The sequence below is a fragment of the Neodiprion lecontei genome, chromosome 2 (assembly GCF_021901455.1).
Source record: "Neodiprion lecontei isolate iyNeoLeco1 chromosome 2, iyNeoLeco1.1, whole genome shotgun sequence".
Lineage (NCBI taxonomy): Eukaryota > Metazoa > Arthropoda > Insecta > Hymenoptera > Diprionidae > Neodiprion > Neodiprion lecontei.
Genome location: NC_060261.1, coordinates 12,522,960 through 12,542,858, shown reverse-complemented (window position 1 = coordinate 12,542,858; position 19,899 = coordinate 12,522,960). Strand labels below are relative to the sequence as shown.

The 19,899-nt window shown below is 36.1% G+C and overlaps 3 protein-coding genes across 3 annotated transcripts in view; 1 reads left to right on the top strand and 2 right to left on the bottom strand.

Moving 5' to 3' along the window:
* LOC107223968 overlaps positions 1-9,988 on the top strand; it is a 32,468-nt gene extending 22,480 nt beyond the window's left edge. The window contains exons 22-29 of the mRNA XM_015663855.2: positions 909-1,445; positions 2,650-2,834; positions 6,365-6,602; positions 6,938-7,043; positions 7,676-7,910; positions 8,165-8,426; positions 8,977-9,199; positions 9,304-9,988. Coding sequence (XP_015519341.2) covers positions 909-1,445; positions 2,650-2,834; positions 6,365-6,602; positions 6,938-7,043; positions 7,676-7,910; positions 8,165-8,426; positions 8,977-9,199; positions 9,304-9,454 — 1,937 coding nt within the window. The 3' untranslated portion in view covers positions 9,455-9,988. The remainder of the gene's footprint in view (positions 1-908; positions 1,446-2,649; positions 2,835-6,364; positions 6,603-6,937; positions 7,044-7,675; positions 7,911-8,164; positions 8,427-8,976; positions 9,200-9,303) is intronic.
* Positions 9,989-10,248: 260 nt separating this feature from the next.
* On the bottom strand, positions 10,249-13,046 carry LOC107223953 (dynein axonemal assembly factor 6). The gene is made up of 5 exons (XM_015663826.2): positions 12,959-13,046; positions 11,692-12,113; positions 11,195-11,400; positions 10,655-10,782; positions 10,249-10,511 (listed from the first exon to the last, which is right to left on the bottom strand). The coding sequence occupies exons 2-5, from the start codon at positions 11,807-11,809 to the stop codon at positions 10,382-10,384; spliced, it is 582 nt and encodes a 193-aa protein (XP_015519312.1). The 5' UTR covers positions 11,810-12,113; positions 12,959-13,046; the 3' UTR covers positions 10,249-10,381.
* A 68-nt stretch (positions 13,047-13,114) lies between these two features.
* On the bottom strand, positions 13,115-19,868 carry LOC107223967 (cysteine dioxygenase type 1). Its single transcript, XM_015663854.2, has 5 exons — positions 19,404-19,868; positions 14,985-15,126; positions 14,755-14,875; positions 13,902-14,071; positions 13,115-13,511 (listed from the first exon to the last, which is right to left on the bottom strand). Exons 1-5 carry the CDS (start codon positions 19,685-19,687, stop codon positions 13,476-13,478), a joined length of 753 nt encoding a protein of 250 aa, XP_015519340.2. The 5' UTR covers positions 19,688-19,868; the 3' UTR covers positions 13,115-13,475.
* Between the last annotated feature and the right edge of the window lie 31 nt (positions 19,869-19,899).

Here is a 19,899-nt window from a genome sequence, read left to right as displayed (position 1 = left end):
AGAAATTCTGGAAACTTTCTGGAAAGAACTCAATAAATATCGAGGTTTCTCAATAAATCTATCATTCTTATTTCTTGCATATAAATTGAGACATTTTTTATGAAATTCATAGAAATTATTATGATTTTTTAGAAGCTGTCGGAAATTGACTGCTGTAAATTCAAGCTTTTGAGTAAATTTATAGAAATTTATGAAAGTTTCTGAATATAATTTTCGTCAGGAAATTACGTTCGTCTAATATTTCACGTGTATAATTGCAATACACATACAATTTTTACGTCGTAATTTCGCAAAGGCGTTGCTTGATTGTTTAGTGCGCTTGAGTAAACAGTTTTAATATTGGCATGCTGTATGCTAGAGCATTGTTAACCGATGACTAACTATCGTTGTCCAATTCACGACCAGCAAACAAGTGTAAACTCGTTGTTTATCGTGTTATCGTCACACAATCAAGTGCACACATATTTTTCAAATTCTTTCGAGATTTTCTGTCATAAGGTAAGTGGGTATAATTATTTTTCAAAATACGAGGTGTCGTTCAATTGGCTAAAATCTGACTACACGGTTGTAGAAAATGTACTTTTCACCTTTGCGAGTACTGTTTTATTGCAGCAGAATTCGAGATGAGGCAGAATTTCACTTAGTATCAATTCGGCACAATTGAAATCCGTTATTTCTTTACTCTCACGAATTTAAAATTAAGAAATTGGGACATGCTGCAAATATATAAGTAATTGCATGGGATTTTGTACAATTGTTCAAAAAAACCTTTAACTTTTTTATGTTTTAAAGTATACTCGTTCAGCTTCAGAACGCACGGTGTGAAACTGACTGTAACTTGGTGAAATAACATTCTCATCGGCAATACATTTTGAGCAACTTACTTCCCGCCATCATTTCTTTCATAGACGAAAACAACGCGTCGCGAGGGGTGATCGAAGGTAGAGAAACGCCAGATTTGTCAAGGCGGAACACAATTGTTCCTCCGCCGCGGCCCCAGCAGATAATTCCGACACTCGATCCGGAAGAAGGTAAAGAATACGAGGTGATTAAGGCGGAGAATTATGAGAGCCTGAGGAGCAAGTATAAAAAGCTTGAAACTGACGACGAAGAGCGATTGATTCAAACAACGAAGCGAGCGGATGACGGAAGAGATGAAGAGGCATTTGACACCTCAGACGGTGAGCGAATATCGGTTACAGAAGATGACGAAGAGGAAGAAGTGGAGGAGGAGGAAGATGAGGAGGAAGAGGAAGAAAACGAAGAGGAAGAAGAAGAGGATGGTATCGATGACAGCGATCTAGTAGCCAAGCTGGAAGCCAAATATGGGAAACTTCGCACACCGCCAGACAGTGAAGAGGACGAAGATGAGGAAGAAGAAGATGAAGAAGAGAATGAGGACGAGGATGACAACGAAGATGACGAAGATATACAAGGCTGGAAACGTAAATGATGGATCAAAATTGATTCGTTTGAACTTTAAGGGGTCATGCTCGGTCAGGAGGGTGAAAAGTACGAGGTTATTGGAAATCATTTTTTATTCAAAAACTACAAGTCATATACCAAGAAATGTTCGTGTATTTAAAAACATATATTTAAATCAAGTTTACATCATTTTTTCAATAAATAATTTTCGTAAATAATAATGACATCACCATTCTCCTGCAGGCCCTCCGAAAAAGATGTTCGGTAATGTATTACTGCTACTCGGATTCGGATCACCTAAAGTCAAAAAATGAGAAAGATTTATTCAATACTGTATACTAAGCAGTCTTCGAATGATCAATTTTTCGAAATATTTATTTCAGACAAAGTGGTGGACGGTCCAAGTTCAAGTTTCAATTTTCGATGCCAAAATTATTCGTTTTAGTGAACAAAGAAAAAACCACGCGACGAGAAAAAAATCTTTCGTTTAAGGATTAGATTTTTTTTTTTTTTCTTCTTCAATGAGTCTGAAAAATTCGAAGTGAATTGATGCAGCAGTTTTCAAAATATTTTAAACACCGATTTCGGTTTTCCATAAATCTTATCAATCTTATTCGGTCGTGCATAAAATTTTCAAAGAATATTCTTGAGATGTTATACTCATCGAAAGTGCCAGAATTTAAAAATCGTATTTTTCAACCTACTGACTGAATATTTATTTCTCAAACGTATCGAATTATGAATAATAAAGTTAGTTCACTCCAATGTCAACTTAATCTTTAAATGAAGGCCATTCTGTCTAGTCAAAACAATCCTGACACATTCTACAATGATTATTTATCGCAAAATATATTGTTTCATGACGTAACTCACCATATTCAGAACTTGTCTTGAGAAAAAAAAAAAAAGAACTGGAGAACTTGGAGAATTTTTCATGCGAGTATTCCGTTTTTCTTTTTCCTTACAATTTCATACTATTCTCCTTTTTCAATATAAAAGGGGTAAAATATGTTATTTTCTCTGTAATTTACAACTCTCGTAGCGTTAGATATGAAATATTGTTTCACAAAAGCCGTGAGTTGTGATTCTCTTAGACTTGTTCAATTTTCACGTCTCTTTGCACGTTGTAACAGAACCTAGCTCGAACATTTTTACCCAAGAAATCATGTAATGAAAATTATTTTGATCCACTTTTTTAAGTGAATAAAACAATGTTTTGTGTAGGAATAAAGCCGATTCGGGCAGCCCCAACGACCTCCTCTGCTGAACGCAAATCGGAATCTCGACCTGTTTCGTCTCGAGAAAAACCTGCAACAAATCCAGGCGGTGCTAGAGACTACGAACATCACGATATTACAAACTCGGAAGATGCGCTTATTCGTGAAGAACTTGACATAGTTCAAGGCGAGGTTTGTATGAAAGCCAAAACAAGTTATTCTCGCATAATTTTTACGTATTTTCGAACGTTAATAGAAATTGTCCGTGAGATTTTATCTCTGAATCACAAACCTGTGATTTTAGAAAATGCGATAAGAATTTTGACCATACGGGGCCATCCATAAATTACGTCACACAAATTTCATGGTTTCTGACCCCCCCCCCTCCTGACGTGACGTCACTCATGTAGTAATTATTAATTTAGAACTTGTTCAAAACAACACTTTTAACGTTATTAGTATTTTTGAATATTTTCAAATAAAGTAACAATTTGTACGTTCTTAGACGATAGAAAGGTATTCAAAATCAGTAGAAAAAAATGAGTTATCCTTATATTGTTTTTGGCTTAAAAAAAATTAGTTATCCTGTATCCATAGACCTTCAAACGCTTCCTTTACAATATCCATTACTGACATAGCACTCGCTTCGTTATGTTTTTGAATGGCGATCGGAAAATTGGTAGTGTCAACATCTTCTTCATCCAACCGTAGAGAACCGTCATCGTTGTTTATCAAACAGAGTCTTATATAATTTGTTTATTTTTAATGAAAAATAAATAACAGAACTAAAGAAAGAAAAAAAAATACCATCCAAGAACTAAAGTAAACGTCGAACGAAGGCGTTATCGGTATTACGATATATGAATATTAAAAAATGACCGATGAGTCGGTCCGCGATTTGTTGGATGAAGTTACGCGTGTCGATAGAGTATAAACAATTTTAAACTCCAAAATAACATACTTATGTAACAATCATTTCGCCTGTGACCATATTCAGTTGTATTAATATTTTAGATTAGATGTGACGTCACGAAGCTTATGACCCCCCCCCCCCCCCCGTCACGTCTTGTGACGTAATTAATGGATGACCGCTGTTGTCTAAATCAAAATTTAAGAAAAAAGAAAACACCGTTCAAAAAATCTTCAGCAGTATTATCTGTGCTAATGATAGTGAGCACAAATAAACCAACATTCGTACTATGTTATCGAAATGAATCGAAGCAAACTCGAATAACACAAGCTAATATATGAATAATTTGAGAAGTGGCTTGAACTCTGGTGTTTTTGATACGATTCTAAAGTTTTTAGCTCATTTTGCTTAGTGCTCAGATTCTTACGAATTGTTTGAAAAACTTTCAAAAAAATTACATCATAGTGTAGGTATAACGTGAAAATTTAATTTTTGACGAACGTCTGTTGCAACGTAATTATGCAAATCTATAATATAACAATCCAATGTAAAGACGAATATTTTGCTTTTTAACTTTAGGTGATCTTTGGAGATCTCTGTAATGGACAAAATGAGCTCCAAAACATGGTAATGGGATCAAAAGTACCAGAGCTCAATAATATTTATGGTCCTAATTAAAAAGCCTCTTCTCAAAATATGGATATCTTAACGTGTGTTACTCCAGTTTGCTTATATTCATTTTTATCACATATTCATGCTCATTGTCGCAAACAACATCGCGGTGATTTTTTTAAACGGATTTTCTTATTTTTTCTTCAACTTTTGATTGAAACAATCAACTCTGTTCATCTCAAAAGTACCCCTAATATTTCTATAAAGTTTCATCAGTTTACAAGTTTCTTTTTATACTTGTCATTACCATTGATTCAAGAAACGAACTTTTTGTCAAAAGCTTTGGTATACGATGAAACTTTGACGAATTTCCTGTGGAATATCAAAAAAACTTTTTTGATACGCTAATTGACATTTCGCCGACATCTTGAAACTTTTGTCACAATATGGGACAGCATATCTGAAAAAAGCACAACAGCCTCTAATTATAATAGTGGTAGAACTTCTGAATAATTCACAAGTATGATCATCATGTCTCTAGGGTTTCTCAAACTAACTTTATCACTCATTTAACGCTTTCCACTCTATCCACGTTACCTTGAAGATAGTCACTTATTTGTGTTTATTTTCATTCACTTATCACTTATCAATATACCAACTCTAGAGTTTCTTTTTCTTTCACTAATATAACGATTGTTTCATTGATTTAAATGAACTCGTAACTTTTAATTGACCCAAACAATCTTGGAATGAATTGTTTGACTAGCTTGATATTAAAAATGCTGTCGATGTGACTGCAACATATTAATCATTCATTGTGCATGTTCTTCTGCACATAATATGTGTGAAATGTGTGAGTGTGTGATATTACTTTTATTATTTTTGAAGTTCCGCATCATTGAAATTGGAGAAATTTTATGCCCACATTCTTTACACCCACATTTACCAACTTGAAGACTGTGGGCACAAAATGTAGCAATTTCAATTTTTGTTTATAGCTATTCTCAATATAACTCACAAGTTTGTTAGTGTATTTTAATCATGACCCATCCTTTTCGCGTTCTAGATAGTTTGAATAACCCCTTGTATACACAACAGTGAAATTGCTTAACACATTTCCGTTGGAATTAGAAATATTTCTGTTGGATCTCGGGTTGATTCCGTTGGAACTGATGTATAATCCGACGGTTTAAACAACCTTTTCTTTCTAACCGTGCTGGTATTGAACCGGAATGCATATTTCTTGTGCTTGTTATTGAATTCGATTGAAAACCTTGTTCTCATCACCGGTTCACTGAAAAATTGTCCGATTCTTGGTTCGTAATAATTCGAAACCATAATTGAAGGGCCGTACCATAAAAGTGCCTAGTTCTCTGTCAAAATGAAACTGAAATTTTCAGAGAGCGAAAAAACGTTCGCAGAACCGAATGCTTCGAAAAAATAGGGTTTACTATACTAGTTGAATCAAGTTGAATCGCGGAAAGAAAAGTAAAACAAGCTTACTCACCAAGAAAGTATCAAGCCTCTGGATCATAGGTTCTGTTTAATCTTCGAGAGCTGTTTCCTTGATCTATAATGAAGAAGCTGTGATATGTAGTTTCATGTAATAAGCCTCTCTTCTCTTCGGTCACAATTGCTCATATTAGCAGACGGATGAGTGAAATGCCGTAATAAACGAAATCTGTATACCATTTTCACCTTAAATATTAATTTTGACTGTCCTGTGATGAGATTTCATGCCTAGATTCAAATGCGAACGTCTATAAGTTTATTTATTGAAACAGAATCATTGCAGTGTTTGAAATTCCGTATAAAACTGTTTCGAGCTTAAATTCAAGAACTTATGACACGTGAATGTATTTTTGCCGTGCAAACCTCGTGGATGAACAGAATTCTAATTTTTTTTTTGTTAACCCCGGGTTAGGAGACAGAAAACACGGGGTGGAAAATTGAAAATACTTGAGCCCATAGCCGGCTTTCGGTAAAAAAAAAAAGAATTAAGGCTCTGGTACTTTCACTGTGCAGCCCTTCAATCACAATAATCTTGTTTGGCTTCGCCTAACATACACGATGCGAAACTTGTCAATGCTGTATTAACTCATCGATGTACGACCTGCTGGATATTTTCATTTGTCTAATCGCATCTTATGAATTCCCGTCGTCACAAATTCCGATATCCCATCCAAAATTCCACACCAAGACAGCAGAAAAACGGTTCGGGTATTTCACCACCTTGGTGTCGATTCATCCTGCCTCACCCAGAGTGCGATACGAGCTGGCTCGAAGTCTGGACAACTTGGCAGAGGAAAAAAAGGACAATACATATCTGAGGAAAGCTATCGCTGCGTATGAAAAAGTTCTGGAATTGGGAACTCGGGTACCACCAAAACTTTTCCGAATCGTTGGAGAGCGATGCATCGACAGACTCAGGTTCAGCGGTAAGTTTAGATAATAATTTACTTCTTATTAAGATTGTGTGATTAATCGATTAATCGTAGACTTCAATTTATTATTCCTGCAATTAATCGATTAATGGATTGACTGAGAAAATGATTGATTAATTAAATAGGGCTGAGTAATCGAGTTATAGAAAAAACGATTATTTGAAAGAGCCGATTAATCAGTTAATACTTGAAACAATTGTTTGATTGAAAGCAACAAAGGCAAACAACTATTAATCAGAGAGCTCTGTTTCGCATAAATTAATATAAAGGGTTCTACATATAATAGATTTTACTGGTGTTCAAAAAGCAGCGATGCGATTTTGTTTCAGGGCAATACAGTGGAGCTGAAAAAGTCCACAAGAATTTGATATCAAGATTCTCCGACGAACCCCGCTTGAGGAATCAGTTGGCCGTCACTTACCTCATACAGAATAAGTATGAAATAAAAAAATATTCCATTGTAGGTCGTTTCATTCTCTTAGTTTTATTACAATTACGGCTGAATCGTAATAGGAGCATTTGCCAAGTTTGGTAGATATTCTGTTATAAATATCTTTAAATGATTTGTACAAACAGGATTTTTTGTTCACTTTTATCTCATCAATTTGCAGCTTTTCTTCTCCGTTACAATAATTGATGATCTTTATACATGGTTCTGCAATAGTAGCCAAGCTATATTGCAAAATCATAAATCCAATATTCCTGACAGATTGATGGAGAATATTTTTACGGAACCTTGACGATATGTGCAAATAAGTATTTACAAATACATGTAAAAAATACGGTTTATAGATTCGTAAACTTCTTTGAATTTGAATCAAACTTTCATTATATTACAAATTGAAAACTGATTTCTTCCTCAATTCTATCGAGTCGAAAAGTGACAATTTCAAAGACCATTAAGGACGTTTTGCTATGTTTTCAGGAATCTACTCGAATAATATGTCCAAAAAATTTTTATGCAACTTTATCTTGGTTTTTGGTATAAAATTACTGGGTTATAAAAAAAGAGATAAATTGAATACATCAACATTATTTCCTAATTATAGTTGAATTTAATTAATTAGATTATCGGAAGCTAGAAAAGTTTTGCAAGAAACACTGGGCCGGTGGCCAAACGACGGGTTTGCTTTGGTACATTATGGTTTTATTTTAAAAACTGGGGACGGAAATATGGTCGATGCTATTATGTACCTGAAAGCTGGTATAGAGACTGGCGATGAGGGTACCATCGATGGTAGATTTTTCTTCCATCTTGGCGACGCTCTAGTCAGATTAGGCAGAACCGAAGAAGCCCAGAAGGTTAGTCGCAAGCACTTTGAAGAAAAACAGCCCACGAAGAGATATGGAGAAATATATTTCTTATTCGAACTAAAATCTGCTATTGTAACAGGAGAACAGAGAGCGATTCTTATGTTTAATTCGTTGATTAAATTATTCTGTATTTTATTGTTTGTTGATCCTTTGATTTTTTTCTTTTTTTTTTGTTTTACTGTATTTACCACTTTTTAAAATATTATTCCGTTTGAAAATTCTTTAATATTTCTTAATTCCAGATTTACCGAAGTGGTGCAAAAAACGGACTGTTCCTGTCTGTCAGTCAGCGATCTCTTTACAATGTCAATCATTTGACGGCTCGTCCTTGGTGGACGCTGGAGGAAACTGGTTACAAAGAGTTTTTTGTCACTCTTGAAAATAATTGGCAGATTATCAGAGCTGAAGGATTAGGAGCACTGGGCAAAAATGGACATTTTAAAAACGAAGCTGAAAATTTGAGAGACAAAGGCAAATGGCAGCAATTCGAATTATATGTTAGAGGTAGGTTCAAACCAAATACATTACATATTAGGTATTTTTACGTAGACGAGGATTAAACCAAGCGGTGATGACTGAACGAATCCAATATGGTGTCGCGCTGGGCGATCAGCTAATCTTTTCATCCTCGAGTTTGACCAGATCTCTGGCACAGAATCTCAGACAATGGGAACAAAAACGGGGGTGTGGGTAAGCAATATGGTGTCGCGAACTGGGCTCTCAGCAAGGTGTTTTAAGTCAATTACGCTAATACGAAAGTACATAAAACTCAGTGCAAGCTGGGAAGCGTTAGTTATTTCGTAAAGAATCGGGATACCGCAAAGAATCCGACGAGACAGGCCTTTTAAAATTAAATATAGTCCATTCAGACTAATGCATTTTCAGAAAAACTGACAAACAGTCAGAAGTTGGGGTTCCGAGTGAATTAGTAAAAAAATTTGAATCTTTCTGACACGAATTCTATCAAAATGGACACCCAAAGTATCGATTTCGAATAAATAAAGGTATTTGGTTGAGGTTGACTTCCATTTATCAAAATACTTCCGTATTTCAGGTCGCCAAATATCAGCCCACTGTACTAAGACGCCGCGAACTTGTTCTTTGATCGAAGGATTCCCTGCAGCGGCAGGTTGTCGCAGAGGACAAATAAAGTTCTCTGTTATGTACCCTGGAACACATGTTTGGCCTCATTGTGGGCCTACAAATTGCCGCTTGAGAGCTCATCTGGGTCTTTCGGGGACCGAGGGGACATTTATAAGGGTTGGAAACGAGACGAGGTAATAATGTGTCCTGAGTCCTGAATACGAGTGTTCGAAAAGCGCTAAAATGAGTCAAGAATCCGGTTCGAAAACAATGTAAAGAAGTTTCATATTTGTTACAGGACCTGGCGAGAGGGGAGCGTAATGATCTTCGATGACAGTTTCGAACACGAAGTTTGGCACAATGGAACTTTTACTAGGCTGGTGCTGATAGTTGACGTATGGCATCCGGAATTGAAAGAAAGTGAGAGACATGCTTTGCCCGCGATATGAAAATCGGAAGGGATTACAGCCAGATTAATTATAAGAAAAACTAATTGGGATTCGAAATATCCAAACATATCATTTAACAGCAGAAAGGTAGATGCTTATCGTCTCGTATTTCGTTATGAAATTAGTTTTTCAATGTATATGTCATTCTCTAGCAACTCAACACCAACCAAAGGTTTAATCTCTTGTATAGTCTTCTGTTCCATTATATTCGTATAATTTAACGGAAACCTATCTTTCTAAAGCTACGCCCGTACTTTGGGTTTCAAAATTGATGTCTTCTGTAGGTTTTTAACATCAGATCACCAGTGTAATAATATTACTACGTAAGTGTAGATCGTGCAAGATTCACTTGCATGTGTGTGCATGTGTGTGTGGGTCTGTGTGTGGGTATATCTAATGATATGAAACAAAAAAACAAATCGGAAAGTTTGCTTAGAATCTCCACAATTTGTTTGGAAAATAAGAATTTCAGCTGTACACGCGCAAATGCCTTTATGCATGTATAAAATTATGATAAACTTAACGAATGGAAAATTATTTCGTTGTTATTAGAACTGTCCCTATACTCCACACTGCTTGAAAACGTGACTGAAGAGAAAAGTGATTGTTCATATAGGGTAATTCCGGGTGAGATGGCCATAGGTATGAAATGGCCTGCAGTATAGTTCAATACAGTAAAGTACATGAGAAACTACTGTGGACCATCTTTTATATATGGCCATTTCATACGGATATAATCCTAAGCTAGAAAAATTGTAGACTTTGTATCACCAAGTTCGACAAAACCCCGAGTATGTATTTTATTCGAGTAAATAATTTACATCGAAATTAATTTATTTCGTAATATTGTAGCGTTATTATAATTACACATAACTATATACACATATCATAAACAGAAATGATTATTTCTTGAGATATTCGTAGGCTCTAGAAATTGATTAGGTCCATTTCTCTGGTCAGTTTTAGAGTTATTTCTAGAGTCGACGAGTCGGTGTGCCATTTGGCGGTAGAATTGTGCGGATCAGTCGTATGCGGAGTTGGCAAATGTAGACGATACCTTGAAAGAAAAGAGCAAACGAAGTTGAACGAATGTTCATATTTTAATTTCACGTTTCATGAATAGATTTGTTCATTTTATGCGCACAATTAGTTCATGCACGCATATTGAAGTCTTATTGAGGAATCAGCCCTGTCTTTCACCTTGGGCTCCGGATGTCAATGAGCTCTGATTCGACGCTCAATTCTACCTTTTCTCGCGGTTCGCCGGGTAGTTTGACGATGACCGTTAACCATTCACAAGAAGCCGTTCCCGGAGTCTTGCCGTTCATCTGAAAGATAAATAGATTCGTTATTACTTCTTCGATAAAATTCTAGAATTACGTGTTATGTGATCCAACAGATTAAAAAATGCTGTTTAGCGGCCGAAAATATACCACGCTAACTGAGTCATGTTGAAAAAAAAGTTCTTTTTCCCGCATATTTTACGTTTTAACAACTTGACGTGATAGAAATAAAGGTTGATCGTCCAGCGCAACCCCATATAGCATGAAGACTATAAGGGGATTGAACTCCATGTAAACAAATAGCTGTCTGAAATAAGATATTACTGGTGGTCCGTATGCACCGATAACAGTGGAGGGAGTATAACGTTGTACAGATCATATTCCAAGATCACCCCCTTATACACCAATACCAAAATCATGGAATGAACTCTATCTTATTTTGTTGCGAGACACTTACCCCGAGAAAAACGTCTTCCGTGGATACAGCCTGCTTGAACTTCATTTCGTACTCTGGAACTTCGCGAGGATCGAAAATTTCAGCGGCAGCTGGGGCTGCGGCAACTTCTGAGGAATGCCAGATATTATCACCTTCCCCCTTTAGCGCGGCATGAGGCCCACTATGTTCGAGGTTCCCCGATTCTCTTTTACCAATATCTCCGGGCCCTGTAAATCCGTAGTTATTTTTATTGTTCCGCAGTTTTATCTTCTCATCGGGCGGATCGAATTCCCTTTTTACCGTAAGACCCTTTTTACCGTATCTTCTATCGATAAACAGCCCATGGTCAGATGATTGATGAAAAAATCTTGCAATGTCGGTGCAAAAAATGTATTCTAGAGTACGTTAAAATTGATACTGTGCACCGATTAGCTGTTTCGGAATTCCATGCAGGATATATCAACGGTTCGAAATCGTATCTATAAGCTCTTGTGACAATTAAAATTCACCCTAATTACCCAATTTCCGAGCACCAGCTTGTGGTAAATCGTCTTCTGAATCGGAGTCATTGTTTGTGGGGGGTGCAATGAGTTGTTGTAAGGACTTGATGTCGTTAAAAGAGAAGCAGCCGTCCATCGTGTAAGCCTTTATTAAGATGTTGACTTGCGAGCCGTTCTATGTGACGAGCTGAATAAAACTCTCATACTATCTAGGAAATTTGATCAATAAAAGCATGTTGCTATGGTAACTTGATATTTAGCCCATTGAGATTGAATTTTCACCATGTAAATGGCTGGATTTTCACGGGTCAAATTGATGCAGCAGCGCTACACCATCGGCGCCAAAAAGACGCTCATGAAAATTGGTACCGATGGAACGGCAAAAGGCCGCGAGTCTGAGCTACGTAGTTGAGTCAGTAATTCTCAGTAGCGTTTTCATCCTAGGAATTGAAAAAAAATAGGATTGTTAATCGGAAGTATGAACAAATGGTGAAAATAAAAAAATGAGAAAGAAATCGAAAACGATAGAATTTTTTCGAGGTAAAAAAATAATATAATTCATTCTCAGTAATCGAGAATCGTGCACTCGTGCCTAATTGAGATACCTTTTCGTACGTTTATTACCGCATAGTCCGTACTGAAAATATTGCGGTGTGTCCAGCGCCTTTTTTCTGAACAATTAACGAAAATAAAAATCATATCAATACTTGATTCATTTCAATGCTCGTTTCAATGCAGTACATGTATGACGATTCTAGAATAATGAGAATGCATTAGATTATTTTCTTATATCTCGAACAGCTACTCATAGAGCTTATAGGTGAACTTCGTGGAATACGCTGCGAGCAACGTATCAAGCGTTATAGCGAAAAAACGTAAGATTCCGTCCATAAATCCTCTGCTCTTGGTCTTACGCTCTTTTTGATGTCTTTTTTGTATTCCTGAGAGTCCAATTAGTCAGAAAAGAATTCTTCAAATCGATTACGAGATGGATATTTTTCAGGCACCAAATATCAGTAGAAAAGTAACCAATAATTATGTAATTATAGTCAGGCCGCAAGAAATTCCTGAAGTGTCGGGACTAGTCTTGATGAAAATCAGGTGTTCGATAATTCACGATATTGTAATAATAGATGTGAAGGGCGAACTCCTGAATCTCTGTATAAGACTTGTCATACTTCCTCCGGAACCGTAGACTTTATTTCGTAGATTCATTTAAAACCAGTTCAAAAGTTTACTGTTCGCATATATATTTAGGTAATTCAGCTCTGGTAACCCGACTCACCCTCTGATAAATAACTTGCGGCCCACGTCCTGCAGGATCTCGTGCATTGGGTTTAATTTCTCAATAATGGGATAACTCGCCATTCAGTTAAAGTATTTAACGATGATTGTTGCTAGGAATGGGTGTTTAAAATAAAAAAAAAAAATGCTTTACAACTTGGCGTAAAAAAATATCATTTCAAAAACGTCATTTGTTTTACAAAAACTATACCTAATGTAACAGTGCTTGAGAGAACTATTTATGTTATAAGTTATCGGATTAAATTGGTACTTGAAGTTGAACCTATATATACTTACTATTTACTATCAGAATATTGTAATGCCTTAAACATACGAACTATACATAGATTTGAAGTAAACGTCCAGTGACCCAAAGCTAAAATGGTGAAGCGTCCAAAACTAGAAATTAACATAGGTATATAAATAATCGTAGCGCGCGGATTCGTAGAATATCTCGTAACGAATGAAACCTTCTCCCCGTAGTTGTGCTTTTCTTTTTGACGGGAAGTGCACGTTTTTCAATTGTCTTCGGGATCCCTCTCTTCTTGAATTACCTGCCGACAGAAAACAGTGAAATGAGTCATGATGATTGAATAAAGTGCACAACGCAAATATGATCACGCGTTGAAAATGATATTTTCTGAAGTTGTACATTTTTGGATGATTCGATATGCGTGACGTCACTGTTCATATCTAACTCTGAAATCCATATTCGACACCATGTTATGACGTCACAATAACGGGACGCATTCAAACTGCGTTTTACTGTTTGTGGCTTTCTAGGTACTGTTAATGACTTTTAGCAGTAAATTAACAATATCAAACGTTTATTTTCGTTGTGTGAATCGTTGTGTGAATCCATGTTAATATAGGTATAAGAAAAAATGTATTTTTGCTTTCTTGCAAGTCCAATTCGCGATATTGCAGCTGTGCAATTGACCTACCCGGTTGCGACGTTCTCCGAATTTTGACCAGAAGGTTACTTTGCAGGCCGTTCGCTGTCCTGTTTGCTTGTTGAACACCGAACACGTCGTAAACGGTGGTGAGTATAAGTGGAGGGATACCGCAGGATTCACGGTACTGGGATTTTCGACACGATGTAATCCAAGAGAATCTGAAAGTATTTTTTAAGAATATGAGTAACACAGGTGAAAAAAGTCTAACTGAAAGTCATGAAGTCACATCTATTTCCAAAAAAATTCTTCGATGCAAGAAAAAAGTTTCTACTTTAAATTCGAACTATATACACATAATCATTGTGAACAGAATACGGAGAAATCGTCTTGTTCCGCCATTCCGTTCACGATAAAATCTATATTGTTCATCCAATTCTGATGAACAATGCCTTATTTTATTTATAGATGAATTCCCCATAAATCTTCCGAGTTAGATCGACAACGATTTATACATCATATTACGTGGCACTTTGGGTACTTCTCAAACCAAACTTTCCTTCACAGGTGTTACAAAAACCAGCGTGTGTTACACGTGCAGATAGGCAATATCTGACGCGTATGATATGATTTCTAATATAGTGGTTGTATTTAATTATACAAGTAATTGTTCACCACTAATTTATTTTGGTCTGTATCAACTTGATGGCACAAAATCACAGCTCAACAGCTTATACAACCTCTTCTGTGCCTTGATATTTGAGAAATACATCGGCAATGTTCGATCAGCTGATCACCGACTGCGACGCCATATTGGCTTTAGGACACCTGCACTAAGGACCCGATAACCCAAACCATAAGTAACCCAATCATCCAAAAGTGGAAATCATAATGGAATACGTACCGTTAATGTAACAGATAGAGTTTTGGCCAAATGTGTTTCTTTCGATCTCATAAATAGCCGATGGCTCTTTGGTCGGGTTGTTGGCATCGAGTTGCTTTTCGTGCGGCCAGGCGTATCGTACCTGAAATAAAATATTTCGTTACATTTTGCTTTATAGATCTCATAACGACGGATCGTTCATTTTTGTACTGAGGTAAACTGAATGTAAACAACCAATCTTCATTAGTTACCTCGGCTAGTTCGCCCTGAAGTACTTTCATCACACAATGAGCATTCGCGTGGTCGTGAATGGCGGATCCATGGCCTTCGCCCCAACAGAGGACGATGAGGTTGAATTTCCCATTTCCTGCGTCAACTAAGTTTCTTGTATACCTTAAAAATGTCAAGTTGTATTTCAAGTTCTGTTTGATACAATATCGGAGATTTATGGCGAAAGATGGGGCTGAGAATTGGATCCCACTTATTTCTACACGTAAATAATGCGTAAACAATAGTTCCGAAACCACCCATTTCTTCTTGATAAAGTGTTCGCGACCACGAAGCTTAACAATCAAATCCTACCCGTAAAATTAGAATGAGCTTGACCAAAGTGTTTCTGAATTATTAAGAGCCAAAGGTAAAAAAATTCATCTTCAACTTTTTCGTTTTCCTTTTCAACCAAGATTTCAGCTGTTCCGATAAACGTATTGGCTTGAAATTCCGAAGGAAATTACTTGTACTCAAAATCTCGGTCTCCATAAATTTTTGTTAAAAACCGACAACAGGAAAGAAAGCTATGAATAATTTTGTAAACATGGTAACGACCACGATTTTAGTCGAACAGTTGGACCTAAATTTTTGAAAGATGGAAAGTACGTTTTTGGTAACGAAATTTCGATTCATATCAATTATGATAAAAAACGAGCAATGGATAAGCAAGGTATTACTGATTTTTTTTATATCATATCTACCACGATCACATCCGAACAGCTAGACATAAATCATTAAAATTTGAAGTAATGGTTCTGGTTGGAATATCAAACTTTATCAATTTTCATTTACATGGAACATTGGGAAAGAAAATTGTTGCTTATTCTGTAAAAATGGTAACCGATCTTGATTTCAGTCTAATAGCCGGGCCTCAATTTTCGGAATTTCGGAACAGATATATACTGACGCTAATTAACTTCTTCTCATAACAGACTGAATTGACTTTTCACCATGATATTTACAGAAAAATATTTCCAAATGAAGTGAAATAATGAATTAAAATGATCTAAGTTGTCTTTTTGGAGGAAGCTGCACAAAAAATAAGTAAAAAAACAGATATTCACGTAAAGTAAACTAACATGTTTGTTGTAGCAAGGCTTCCTTATCTATAATTGTTTAGTTGGAAACAGGGGTCAACGTTGCAATAATATAGCATGATAGGAAATATTCCAATCGCAAGTTGAATAAATCGAGAGCTGTCCTTACCTTCGATTTTTCTCGACGCTCCGCTAATAAAAGTATTAAGAATGTCTCAGAACTTTCGCCAAAGGCTTGCGATGTTTGAAAGAAAAACAGGCATCTAAAAGCCGTAATCGGTTGCGTTTAACAGATATTTGCATGACGAATGAACGCGACCTCGAACGGTCTTGCAGGTATAATTGCATGTAGCCGAGATTGGTCAAAAAGCCTTGCATCTAGGAATTATAACAACACCTGCAATGAGTCGTTGAGCTAGAACCGCACTTGCCCATGATTCAGAAATAAGAGTACGACTGTTACAGCAATTATTATTGTCGGTTAGCTAGAACTTTCATTCACAAATACCAAACCCAGTTTAATAATCAAGCTGCGTTATTACTTTATCGGGTACACAATAAGTCTGAACTTTACACTCATGGCCCGTAAATATTATACAGTTTCACAATTCACGCACACATATAATATAAAAATCCACAGCTTGCCGCCATACCATCTCAGATAGTGTTTTGTTTTGTTTGTTGCTGTTTGCATTGAGAAATTTATCATTATATTAAATTTGCGCAAATTCTGTTTGATACCGCGACTTATACGCCCCTGATATCAGATCTGCTTTGAATTGTTAATAACATAATAATTTGTTTACTTGGTTTTCTCAAAATTTCCATACTGTAAACTTACTTTTATCTTTTTATGAATACTTCAAAACTTGTCAAACCTGGAACCGGTGCTCATACGTCACAAGAATACAGGTACATAGAAAGTTTCACCGATATTAAGCTTTTCGATAAAATTGTACATCGTTCACAAACACGAATTTTCACCATTCAAGTGATTTCTATTTCGATAATTGTCGCCGGCCATTACCCAATTGCCTGTTTTCTTGTTCTAACGGTCTCGTTATTATTTCACATTCACATTACAAGGAATGCGCTGTACGTAACTATTTTAACGTGCGGAAAGTCGAGGCAACGGTGTCAATTACACGTTTAAGTACGCATACAGTTGTGCGACAGGTAGACAGTCATTTGTCACTTCCCGCTACTTTGCTTTAGTCCACCATTTCACTGTGCTCGAAGGTTTTAGTCGTACTAGCGGTGAAAATGTCAAAGTAAAAATATTATTTACTGTTGTGGATAAAAACGAACATTCGAATTTATTGTTACTATTTACACGTAATTTTAGCACTTTTTGAGATTTTACAAAATTTTTTAGGTATATTTAGAGGTTGGATTCGTAAGAAAGTAAAACTCAATGTCCATTTTATAGAGGAATTGAATTTGGAATTTTATATAAACATTTTTTTGAAATCGATTACAAGACACCAATAGATCAATGCTAACAATCTTTCAAAAATTTTACAAAAAATTTTTAAAACGTATTGTGAAAAACTTCTACGGCATTTAAAAAGTTACCGGTTTCCTTTCGAAATTTTTTTTGACACAATCTCAACATCGAATCTCTGAAAGTGCATTTCATATCACCTAAGAGTACTGAGAACATGGTAATAAATATAAAGAGAATTTATTAGACATTTTCAGTATTTTTCAAACTATTTAAGATGTATCGAAATTTTTTTCGGGAATATTAAGAAATATTCATTGTTCGAATGTAATCATAGTTTTTCTCCGACTAGTTGAACAAGTTTGCATAACAGTATAAGAAATAGAGACTGTGCCGCAACTCCAAATATACAGACACTTTTGACCTCTCCGAAAATGATTTCGAGACTCTGAAATTGAATATTTTAGAAAAATTTTACCGATCTCCTTAATTGACAGAATTCTTCCCAGTTTAACGATGCATTCCGGAGAAAAGTTTCAAGATTTTTATCGGATTTGGGAAAAATTATTTTCCACATGATTCGCTTGCTCTTCTGCAATCTTTTCTGACAACATCTCGACTGTTTGATCTACTTCGCGGCGGCATAATAATGACGGACGTATATAGAAAAGTGAAGATGATAAACCGGCCGATAACCTCATTGACCTGTGTTGATATGCGTTCGTGTAGTGATTTTCACCCAACCTCTCGAATATGTTGATGAAATACAATAATTGCTGTTACGAAAAACGAAAAATTCGGTACTTGAATTCAACTTGCGAGGGTGAAATTTTGTGCCTACTTCACATCAAAAGTCAAGTCAGAAATTTTTAAATTAATAACTCGATAGGAATTGTTCACAGGTTCACCAATTTTGCTTCCGTACGATTCATCACATAATTATAAATACTACATTGAATTACACATATTATTATAAAGGGATGTAGCAAAAATAAATGAGAAGTTATTTTAGGAATTTCACACACTTAGAGCAAAAAAGATTTTTTTTCATCGACTTATAAAGAAATTGCGAATTTTCATCCTCTCAAAAGTTGCATTTTTCAAACGAGTGTTCGAAGGCACCGAAAAAATTTGGACTATTTTTTCGTGACAAGCGTGAAATTTGCAACAGGTTTACTCCCGTTCATTTTGACCGTTAACTCAGTCATTTTCGAGTTACCACGTCTGTTCGAACGAGTGAATTCCAGACGGCAAAACCACGAACTTGAACCTGCCGTTAAACGGAACCAAGCGAGCAAATCGCTACACAAAAAACTACGTATCTTCTTATTTTAGGTATAGAAGAAGAAAAAACCGTGTTGATGGTTGAAATACGTGAATTTGAGGTGAAATTACCGATGCTCGCCTGTTTCGTCAATAATGAATTCTAATCGGATTGTCTACTGCATGTAATTCGAAGTCAAAATTTCCTGAGAAATTCTGATTTTTCGTGAAATTTAGAAATTTTTGCGGGTATTTTATAAAAACATCTCGATGCAGCGCGTGGTTTTTTTTTTTTTTTTTGAGAAGATCTTGTTCAAAATTTGAAGAAAATTTAATTTGCGGTAGTCATTCCAATGGTGTTTTTTCTCAATTACAATACTTTCCGAAGAAATTCCGCAACTGACCCCGAAAATTCCAAGTTTTTCCATGAGACAAGAAATGCCCTGAGAATTCCAGATTTTTTTCAGATAATTTAGAAATTATTCTAGGTGTATAAATTTGGGAGAATAATTTTTCTTTCTATGGTTACGTTGCGTAATTTTAAAGTAAGTACATCTATCGATAAAAGTACCCTGATTCATCCCAAAAGTCGTAGACTTTTTTTAGGAGACGAAAGAATTCCTAGGAATAGCTAAATTTCATCCAGAAACCTTTACCTGTGTCTATCGAATTTAGCATATCTCCGCCAGTCCGCAGGATTGCTTTTGTACGAAGCCATCAGTTCCTGGACATGATCGATGTCCACAAGATCGGTGGCGAAGGCTTGATGCAACTCGCCGATGAGGTCTTGAAGAGTCAAAACTTGGTGTTTCGGTGATTTTGTAAACATTGGAAAGTGCGACTCCTGATTCGCCCTGCCTTTGGCGATCTGCAGTTGCTGGTTATTGTTGATCTCCACAGCGGCAACGCCGATTCTCAAAGGTTCCTGCACCGCTTGCATTTTAAGAACTTGAGTGAAAAGTAATATCGAATAATGATATTTTCCGAGGTGCTAATCACGGTCAGATTCACTTCGCACTTAACACGGGGCTTCACTCTGCGTGCAAAATCGGTCTGGTTATACTGTCAAACGCACCGACAACTGACACACCAGAAGCTTCAAGACACATTAGCTCAAGAACTGCGGCACAACGGCATCTTATACGCGTTGAG